The following is a 10,930-nucleotide window of genomic DNA, read 5'->3' on the forward strand; positions in this document are numbered from 1 at the left end:
GGACAAGAAGGATTTAGGGGAGGGGGGGGGTTAGTGCGCTGAAGCACAGAAGGGAGGGAACGGGATGAGGAGGAGGGAGGAGCGAGCTAGTCTTCGTTTTGTTTGAGAATACTTTGAACGTCAACAAGAAGTAACGTCACCCAACATCGCTTAGAGCACCTTTAATGAGCAGTACATTTCACACTGATGGGAACAGTGATGCTGAGCGTGAGAAAGTACCTTTACTCAAGTAACGTTTCTGTACTTAAATACCCTTTAGAGGTACTCTACTTGACTATTTCCATGCTGTGCTACTTTATACTCATACTCCAATACATCTCAGGCAGAAATATTGTACTTTTCAGAATCAGAAAGGTTATTTATTATGTTTTTTTCCGACGTTTTATCGCCCTTTTTTTAAACATGTCTGCCCCTACAGAAGGTTGTTCTGTAAGACATTTTGTTTGTCCGATCAGACGCCTCATAGTTTGCTCTCCAGGGTCACGCTGTCTTTTCCTCGACCAATCCCATTGCTGCAGTCGTGGCTCCGCCTTCTGCGTCATCTGCTGAGATTAAGATTGAACGTGTCAACAAAAATACCATCTGTCTATTAAGACCTTCAATAAAATAATGAATGCAGAGACAACGAATGGGAAACATGTAGAGAACGCTGCCTGTGGACACGTATCGTAAGGGTTAGGAATCAAAGAAGTTATTTTGAGGGTCCTCACATGTCTGGAAAGACAAACTGTGTGTGTGTGTGTGTGTGTGTGTGTGTGTGTGTGTGTGTGTGTGTGTGTGCTGACCTTTGACCTGCCGGGCCAGTAGGCGCGGTCCTGCCAGTCCGATACCGAGCGCTCCGATGGGAGCTGTGGTCAGGATGGCTAACACGGCTAACGTAAGCACTGTCAAACCAAAGTTAATTAAAGTCTCGTCCCCCTCCTCCCTCGCCAAGTCCAACGCCTTGGAGCCGATCGCAGCCTGAAACACAAACAAACACACTTTTAAAATCCACTTACTTACACTGAATGCACATGAAGCAGCTCTAAGGACGTTCTTTGGGTGTGGTGGTTTTTTTTATCATTAAGGGCATCCCACACTTGGCTCAGTTAAACCGTGCTCGAGAACGGACTGCAAAATCTGGTTGGCTTGGGTTAAGGTTAGGGTTTAGGGATTAGGGTTAGGTTTGGGTTGGGGTTGGGGTTGGGGTTAGGGTTTGTGGTTAAGGGTTTTAATTTTTTGGCAATGGCCTATTGATCCGAGGGGTAAAAAGGGGGTAGATGGAAGTATGAAGGGGTAAACAGACTGCTATTGAGGAATAGGCCAATGGGTTGGTAGTGTAGAGGCAACTCTGTTTCCCCGACCCCGGGGGACATGGGTACGAACCCCAGGCACGGTACACTCGCTGGTCTGCAAGGCTGAGGAAGGGTCTGGTGCTGCGATGAGGTCTGGGTATCCATTTTGTTGGGAAAGGAGAGGGGGAAAGACAAGGGAGGGGCACCTAAGAGTTGAAAACGGACCGTAAAATCTGGTTGCAACTACCCAGTGTCAGAGGGGTATGCAGCGACAATTTTGAAAAGTGCCGGACATCATCATGTATGGGCTTTAAATAATAAAGGTTTATTTTAAAATATATCAGCGACGTTAACGGTTGCACGGTTGCCCTTGTGTTGAGTGGTGGTGGCTTTCCATCTCTGTCTGCACTATTTCTTCCCCCAAAAAGGACACAGTGAATAGGTTGGTCAACAGAACTTCAAACCATACTGGACATTTAGTGTTGTGTGGTCTAACTAACAGAACTCCTACCTGATGTCGTCGCTGGTCTCATCTCTACCTGATGTCGTCGCTGGTCTCATCTCTACCTGATGTCGTCGCTGGTCTCATCTCTACCTGATGTCGTCGCTGGTCTCATCTCTATCTGATGTCGTGGCTGGTCTCATCTCTACCTGATGTCGTCGCTGGTCTCATCTCTACCTGATGTCGTCGCTGGTCTCATCTCTACCTGATGTCATCGCTGGTCTCATCTCTATCTGATGTCATCACTGGTCTCATCTCTACCTGATGTCGTCACTGGTCTCATCTCTACCTGATGTCGTCGCTGGTCTCATCTCTACCTGATGTCGTCGCTGGTCTCATCTCTACCTGATGTCATCACTGGTCTCATCTCTACTTGATGACATCGCCGACCTCATGTCTGTCTCATTGACTCCTTGCCTGTGTTCTGCTCCACTAAGACATAATGTCAAACAAACATTATGTAATAGATTTTTCATTAGTTTTTCTATATCAATAATATTAAGAAATTAATCTGTTGGTATCAAGTAGCTCCCCCTACACTTCCACCTAATGTTAGCCCTACCTGTTGCCTCCCCCTGTCTTTCCTGATCCACCATCCTGAATGAGATGAACTCACTGTTCAATATAGCAGCCTAAATTCAGTTCTTAAATCAGCCTAGTGATAGCATCAGATAAGATAACATTATGTAGTAAGGTTGTGCTGCTGTTTTTTGCATTCACATTTTGTATTTTAAATATATTTATTTATTTTTCTCCTTGTCATGTATTGTGCATGCTACCTTATATTTACCAGCTTAATAAAACTGAGATATGTCATGCATGGGACTGGTACCATAGGGTTTAACCAAAATCTAAATGTAGCTATCAGCAACATTAGTTTGCATTAAGTTAGCAAACACAGCCAGTCTGTTAACATGAATATTTGCAAGCCTCCAAGTTTGGTAGCAAATCTATGCATGGTTCCATGGTAAACCAGAGTTATTGCATTAGTTATGTTTTCCAGATTATTGTCATTTATTGTACATGCTACCTTATATTTATCAGTTTTCAGCTCAGCAACCTTGGTTTTACATATTCTAAGCTAGCTGTAAACCCCCATTTGGCTGCAACATTCCCAGTGTTAGCAAACGCTAGCTAGTCCGTTAACATGAATATTTGCAAGCTTCCAAGCACAGACGTCACACTTCCTACCTGTTGCCTTTCACCATCCACTTAACCTTATAACTGCTGTCGCATCCCTTGACATGTCGTCTCCTTTTCCCTCTTTCTTTTTCTATTTTTAGCCCCAACAGCTGTTTTGCTTTGCTCTTTTTCCATAGACGGCAACGTACTACTCGTACGCTCGTACCTGCTCACTCAGCGCTCATAGCGCCATTGCTGCAATATTGACATTGATGTACAGTATTTGATTTCCTCCATATCGCCCAGCTCTAGTACGCATCAGTGTGATCTGTTAAAGTGTCTGGGTCTGGTTCTTACCTCACAGGTAAACGGGAATTGTAGTATAGTAAAGAAGAGCTTGACATAGGACGTTTGTTTCAGAAAAGTTGAACTCACGACTTTTTTTGAAAACACAGTTTATGCTTGCAGCTTAAAAAAAGAAGACACCAAGTGTGAAAATGGCCCAAAAATGAGGTTTTATGTGTTTTATTGCTGTGGTACACACACACACAGACGCACACACACACACACACACACACACACACAGACGCACACACACACACACACACACAGACAGACACACAGAGACAGACCTGTACGGTGGCTTTGGGCAGCCAGGCCACAGAGATGAAGAGTTTCTCCTTCAGGTTGAATCCTCCGAAGTGAACCAGCAGGAAGGTGACGAGCAGGCGGATCACCAGACCGATGCCGATACAGGCCAGACCCAGACCTGAACACACAGAGAGACACACAGACTGATACAGGCCAGACCCAGACCTGAACACACAAAGAGACACACAGACTGATACAGGCCAGACCCAGACCTGAACACACAGAGAGACACACAGACTGATACAGGCCAGACCCAGACCTGAACACACAGAGAGACAGACAGACTAAACTGGTACTGATACAGGCCAGACCCAGACCTGAACACACAGAGAGACAGACAGACTAAACTGGTACTGATACAGGCCAGACCCAGACCTGAACACACAGAGAGACAGACAGACTGAAAAAAAGGTTGTCGAGAGGGTGACATTTAAAAAGTCTTTAATATCTTCTTGGCTTTAAAGCCAATAAAGCATGCCTACAGCCCACAGTCCCAGTTCAGGGGGCTGCAGCCTTCGAAGTCCAAGAAGGCTGAACCCAGCGGTCTCCAAAAGGAGACGGTCTGGTCTGCAGAGCATTTTCCACTCCTGTCGCCTCGCAACCTTGACAGCTGCAGCTGATAAGTGATCAAAACGTTGACTACAGCACCGAAATGGAGCCAAAAGTGGTTCTTTTTATCTTACCATTTGGTAAAATAGAGAGCTAGCTGGATTCTGGCCAGTTCATGGAGCTTCTTCACTCTTCTTAACGCTGCTTACATTCAACAGCTACACAGTCAACATGTTCTCACTCCCATCTCGTAAAATACGGACACTTTGTCAGGTGTCTTTGGCGTTGTTATTGACGCTAAAAGTCTCCTTTAGCGTCATATCTAAACACGCTTTAGCTAAACATGCTTGGTCGGGACTATTGGCGTCACTTTTGACGCAGTTAGGTTAAAGAAAAGGTCGTGGGTGGGCTAACGTTTCCGTGACACGCAAGACAAGAACGGGACAGTTGGGTTTAGGTAAAGAAGAACGGGACACTTGGGTATAGGTAAAGAACGGGACAGTTGAGTTTAGGTAAAGAACGGGACAGTTGGGTTTAGGTAAAGAAGAACGGGACAGTTGGGTTTAGGTAAAGAAGAATGGGACAGTTGGGTTTAGGTAAAGAAGAATGGGACAGTTGGGTTTAGGTAAAGAAGAACGGGACGGTTGGGTTTAGGTAAAGAAGAACGGGACGGTTGGGTTTAGGTAAAGAAGAACGGGACGGTTGGGTTTAGGTAAAGAAGAACGGGACGGTTGGGTTTAGGTAAAGAAGAACGGGACGGTTGGGTTTAGGTAAAGAAGAACGGGATGGCTGGGTTTAGGTAAAGAAGAACGGGACAGTTGGGTTTAGGTAAAGAACGGGACAGTTGGGTTTAGGTAAAGAAGAACGGGACAGTTGGGTTTAGGTAAAGAAAGAAGAGGACAGTGGGACTAGGTATAGAACGGGACAGGTTTAGGTAAAGAAGAACGGGACGGTTGGGTTTAGGTAAAGAACGGGACGGTTGGGTTTAGGTAAAGAAGAACGGGACGGTTGGGTTTAGGTAAAGAAGAACGGGATGGCTGGGTTTAGGTAAAGAAGAACGGGACAGTTGGGTTTAGGTAAAGAAGAACGGGACGGCTGGGTTTAGGTAAAGAAGAACGGGACGGTTGGGTTTAGGTAAAGAACGGGACAGTTGGGTTTAGGTAAAGAAGAACGAGACGGTTGGGTTTAGGAAACGTGACATGCGGGACGTGAACCCTGGTCTCCTGGGTGAAAGTCCTGTGTTTGACCCGTCCTGACATGCAGCAAAGGGCTGCAGGTCGGAGTTGAACCCGGGCCCACTGCGTTGAGGAGTGAACCTCTATATATGGGCGCGCGCTCTACCAACTGAGCAATCTGGGCAGCCACATTTAATGACTTTAAAGCCATCCATCCATCCATCCATCTTCGTCCCGCTTATCCGGTATCGGGTCGCGAGGGTAGCAGCTCCAGCAGGGGACCCTAAACTTCCCTTTCCCTGAGCCACGTTAACCAGCTCTGACTGGGGGATCCCGAGGCGTTCCCAGTGACTTTAAAGCATAGATGTAAATACGTAGATACCGCCTTCGGTTGTGTGAGATGCGCCTGTGCCGTCGCCAATTTGGGACGGACATCTGACCCGCTTGACTACAAAGACTCGCAGAAAAAGACTTTTGAAGCCAAGAAGATATTAAAGGTATTTTAAACTTTGCCCTCTCTAGTGCCTCAGTTTCCTTCAACCTTCTTTTAAACTAGTCATCCAAACAAAAAGCACGCCAACATTTGGGAATCTGGGGAAGTTGAGCAGCTCTGTTTGCCAACTCGTCCACTTGGGACCACGTTGGTTTGTTGTGAGTGTGGTTCTTACCCACGGTGCTGGGGCTGAGGGTCTTTATGGTGATCTCTGCTCCGATCAGACCAAAGAGGAGCGGCTGGAAGACGTCCCAGGACCGGCCCACCATGGCCGCCACCGGAGCCTGCAAATAAACATAACCATTCAACTTAAAACCTCTAACCGTTTCAGACACATGCTGACGTTGAGGGACTCAACACTGAGAGATGCATCATCACACTGTGACGCACTCGTTACACGCGACACGCGATTGTATTTGCAATGATTTATTCCTCCACACGTAAAATACAACTAGTACTGCAGTTACCAGATGTAAAGTTACTTTGTGAGGTGAAATAAGTGCGTTAGCTCGGTGGTCAACAGAAAGTGTTCGCTCCCAGGCTCCCCCCCCCTCTCTGTCAAAGCCCAAAAAACCAACAGGTGAACAGGTGAAGCAAACAAATATCACTTTATATCACAAACCGTGATGAAAACGGCCACCACCCACAATATAATAATCAATAAATAATATAAATGAGACCATAAACAACATGTAGTACGTGGCTCCTGCGGTTGGGTAAACAAGGTCTAGGGCCGCTCGATTATAGAAACAAATCCTAATTATTTTGGTCAATATTGAAATCAGGATTGTTAACAGGATTACTTGTTGACTTTAGGGTTAGGGTTAATCAACAATTAAAGTTCCCTTCGTACTTTTTGAATTCCCTTAAAATAAATAACAATAACAATATATTGAAAATGTTGGCTGAGTGAGTTTAGCCTTCGGGAAGTTTCATTCAGAACACAAAGACAAAATAAGAGTTTATTTGCAAAATGTAACATGCAAAATAATCATTTGTCTCAGTCCCTCCCCCCTTTCTGCTAACGCCCAAAACTGTCTCCTAAGCCCCTCCCCCCACAAGGGAGAATGAATGCGTGCGCATGAGCAGTGATTGACACGCAGTTAGACACCCCCCCTGGCCCTGATTGGTGCATCTGAACAGTTAGACACCCCCCTGGCCCTGATTGGTGCAACTGAACAGTTAGACACCCCCCTGGCCCTGATTGGTGCAACTGAAAAGTTAGACCCCCCCCGGCCCTGATTGGTGCATCTGAACAGTTAGACACCCCCCAGCCCTGATTGGTGCATCTGAACAGTTAGACACCCCCCAGCCCTGATTGGTGCATCTGAACAGTTAGGACCCCCCTGGCCCTGATTGGTGCATCTGAACAGGTAGAGGTGGATTTTTGCAAATCCCACTCCAGGCTGTAGGTGGAGCCAGAGGAGCCGGATTTTTATTTTAATGACCTGCTTCATGTAGTTCTACTGGAACATAGGGTCAGTTTCAGCAGATATGACAGAAAGTTAGTTTTATAAGTCTTACCTGCTGCACCTTTAACTGCCTAACCCTTGTGTTGTCCTGGGGTCACATTTGACCCGTTTTTAAAGTTTTTAATATCAGAAATATGGGTTTCTTTCAACCAAATTGTTTAAAAATAACATGGATGCGTGGATGTACGTTATATGGATACAACGTTCTTCACAGGTAAAAATAGCACTAGAAAAAAAATATTTTAAATGGTTTCAAAACAGTTTCCTGACTAAACTCTGACATAAACTGTGATCCACTCAACATCCTCTGATATTAACTATTGTTTGGGTTTTTTTAAGATGATCTTTTGGGGCTTTTCCCTTTATTGTATAGTGACAGTGGATAGAAAGGAAAGGTGGGAGAGAGAGAGGGGATGACACGCAGCAAAGGGTAGCAGGTCGGATTCGAACCCGGGCTGCTGCAAAGGACTCAGCCTACATGGGGCGCACGCTGTCGCTGGGGGAGCTAGAGGTCGCCCCCTCTGATATTAACTATTAGTCTAAAATAATTAATAATTTCTGTATTTTTTTAAACTCAAAAATGTGGTATAATGTCATAAATTAGGGTTTATTGACCATGAATTAAAAAAAACGTTGAAAAAAATGACAAAATATTTATAAAAAGCGTCAAAAGAAACGAAAAGAGAGACAAAAAGTGCCAAAAAAAGTTCATTTTCAATTTTCGAGTTCATGGTTGACGGGAAGACACCACGAAGGGTTAAAGTGGTTCTGAAGCGTGTTACCTTGTCGGTCTTCCAGCCCAGAGCAGCCAGGAAGGCGAGCACCAGCGTAGAGAGGCTGCCGGCTCCGGCAAAACCAATAACGCGACTGAAGAACACCGAGAATATGGACAGACCCAACAGCATGAGAGTCCTCTTCAACACCAGGTCCTCCTGCACACAACGTACAAACAATATAATTACATTTACATTTAACTCTCCTGTTGTTCTCGGGTTTACAAAAACTTTCTATATCAGAAATAAGACAAAAGCACGTTGAACAAAGTGACAAATGTTGGGAAAAAAACTACAAAAACGCAGGAAAAGTCAACACAAAAAATTTTTTTAAACGCTGAAAAAAATGACCCCAAAAAACGGAAAAAGTGACCAAAAAAATACTTCCAAAACATCGCCAAAGGTGACAAAAACTCATTAAAAAAAGTGACAAAAAATTGGAAAAAAAGTGAGAGAAAAAACATAAGAAAAAGCGACAATAAAGTGACAAAAGAATTGGAATAAAATCAACAAAAACTTGGAGAAAAGTGTTAAAAAAGAACAAAGATGTGTTGATACTTCGACCCGGAAAAACACAAAGCTGCAGGTCGACGGGAAGACAACACGAGGGCATAACACAAGATGAAAGCAGCGTCCTCACCTGGTCGTTTCCGGGGACGCAGCACAGGAACAGACCCAGGATCAGTCCGGCCACCACCCCCCCCACCACCTCCAGCAGACCCTTCAGGATGTTCATCCACGTAGAGCCTGGAGGACAAACAGCACCGACAAGATGTTCCACAATGGACCATTTTAAATCAGATTTAAAACGGACCGTTAGCGGAGCGGATGTGACTCTGAACGTGTCTTTTAACCATCTCCACCTGCAGCGCCACGAGGCGTAGGATTGTGTGAGTCACAGATGAGATGGAGAGCTTTCCCTCTGGGATTGATGTTTCTTCAGTTTTATATACTATAAGTCTCTTTTATATAGACCTTAGTGGTCCCCTAATACTGTATCTGAAGTCTCTTTTATATAGACCTCAGTGGTCCCCTAATACTGTATCTGAAGTCTCTTTTATATAGACCTCAGTGGTCCCCTAATACTGTATCTGAAGTCTCTTTTATATAGACCTCAGTGGTCCCCTAATACTGTATCTGAAGTCTCTTTTATATAGGCCTTAGTGGTCCCCTAATACTGTATCTGAAGTCTCTTTTATATAGGCCTTAGTGGTCCCCTAATACTGTATCTGAAGTCTCTTTATATAGACCTTAGTGGTCCCCTAATACTGTATCTGAAGTCTCTTTTATATAGACCTTAGTGGTCCCCTAATACTGTATCTGAAGTCTCTTTTATATAGACCTTAGTGGTCTCTAATACTGTATCTGAAGTCTCTTTTATATAGACCTTAGTGGTCCCCTAATACTGTATCTGAAGTCTCTTTTATATAGGCCTTAGTGGTCCCCTAATACTGTATCTGAAGTCTCTTTTATATAGACCTTAGTGGTCCCCTAATACTGTATCTGAAGTCTCTTTTATATAGACCTCAGTGGTCCCCTAATACTGTATCTGAAGTCTCTTTTATATAGACCTCAGTGGTCCCCTAATACTGTATCTGAAGTCTCTTTTATATAGACCTTAGTGGTCCCCTAATACTGTATCTGAAGTCTCTTTTATATAGACCTTAGTGGTCCCCTAATACTGTATCTGAAGTCTCTTTTATATAGACCTTAGTGGTGCCCTAATACTGTATCTGCCATTTCTGTGTCTGTAGCTTTAAATGCTATTGAGGAGGGGGGGGCAAGGTGGAGAGTGAGGGTGATGCACAGAAAGTTAAGCTTAAGTCATAAAAATAGATTAGGCTTTTATGGCATAGAGGTGCATTGTTTGAAGGTTGCAAGAACAGACGAGGAAGTTGCACCACACGGAGGCCCCGACCTTGGGGTGTGTGTGTGTGTGTGTGTGTGTGTGTGTGTGTGTGTGTGTGTGTGTGTGTGTGTGTGTGTGTGTGTGTGTAAGATACCAGTTTCTGTCTAAAAAAACAAGAAGACACCCCCCCCCCTGTGAGGATAGGATAAAAGCTTAAGGGAAAGAACAGATCGGAGCTCATAATTCAGAGGACAACTTGGTGGACCGAGCTCTGACTTGATGTCTGTTGTTAGGGAAACTTAGTCTCTGTTTGTGAACCCACAGCTGTGTTGTAACTTTTATGTTGGACTCAGTAAACTTTGCTTAAACTGAACTCTTCGTCTCAGATTGATCCTTGTGTTCTGGTGAACTTAAGTCCGATGAAAGAAGGCGCAGGAATGAATAAATAGGAGTCAGATTTGATGGCCTTAGGGCCTCATTTGGACAAATTCCGCCAACACTGCCTCAACTGGAAAGCTCTTTGGGTCAGATGCTGTCGTTTTTAATCAGCCAACCCAGTCTCACGCCTCTAATGTATTTCAATGGGACGACTACGGTAGTGAGTAGTATGAAATGCCGAAAATCCGCCCCGGGAGGTCGGTAGGGGGGGTGGATGGGTCAAACAACACAGGACTTCCACCAGGGAGACCGGGGATCGTGTCCCAGCGTGTGACGCGTCCTTTCCCCGTTCTTCTTTTCCTAAACACAATCTGTAGATGCTTCCCATTACGTGCTGACCGCCACGAAAAAAACGCCATAAACGTGTCCGTGTAGACGAATCAGTAGATTCAAAATAACGTGACCATTTCACGAACTGCCGTGAGACGGTGTTGAATCAGCTGTAGGAATAAAGTCAATCAAGTAGAATGGAAAGGAACAGAATAGATAGAGATACCTGTAGAGAAGGCGACTCCAAGGCAGGTAGAGAACCCCGTTATGGCCAGAATAGCATCAAAACTCCCAGCAGCCAGCAGCAGGGTGGGGATTCCCTGAACAACAACACAGAACATCATTACAAGGTAGAGACAGAA

At 44.8% G+C, this 10,930-nt stretch overlaps 1 protein-coding gene across 1 annotated transcript in view; it reads right to left on the minus strand.

Annotated features, from left to right (window-relative positions):
- Positions 1 to 395: 395 nt before the first annotated feature.
- The window catches only part of LOC144513333 (sodium/hydrogen exchanger 9B2-like), a 14,129-nt gene continuing 3,594 nt past the window's right edge, over positions 396 to 10,930 (minus strand). Inside the window, exons 5-11 of the mRNA XM_078244377.1 lie at positions 10,795 to 10,888; positions 8,652 to 8,758; positions 8,021 to 8,170; positions 5,942 to 6,050; positions 3,531 to 3,667; positions 786 to 960; positions 396 to 542 (exon numbers count right to left, since the gene is read on the minus strand). Of these exons, the coding sequence (XP_078100503.1) occupies positions 481 to 542; positions 786 to 960; positions 3,531 to 3,667; positions 5,942 to 6,050; positions 8,021 to 8,170; positions 8,652 to 8,758; positions 10,795 to 10,888 (834 nt within the window). The 3' untranslated portion in view covers positions 396 to 480. The remainder of the gene's footprint in view (positions 543 to 785; positions 961 to 3,530; positions 3,668 to 5,941; positions 6,051 to 8,020; positions 8,171 to 8,651; positions 8,759 to 10,794; positions 10,889 to 10,930) is intronic.

The sequence above is a fragment of the Sander vitreus genome, unplaced genomic scaffold, assembly GCF_031162955.1.
Source record: "Sander vitreus isolate 19-12246 unplaced genomic scaffold, sanVit1 ctg215_0, whole genome shotgun sequence".
Classification (NCBI taxonomy): domain Eukaryota; kingdom Metazoa; phylum Chordata; class Actinopteri; order Perciformes; family Percidae; genus Sander; species Sander vitreus.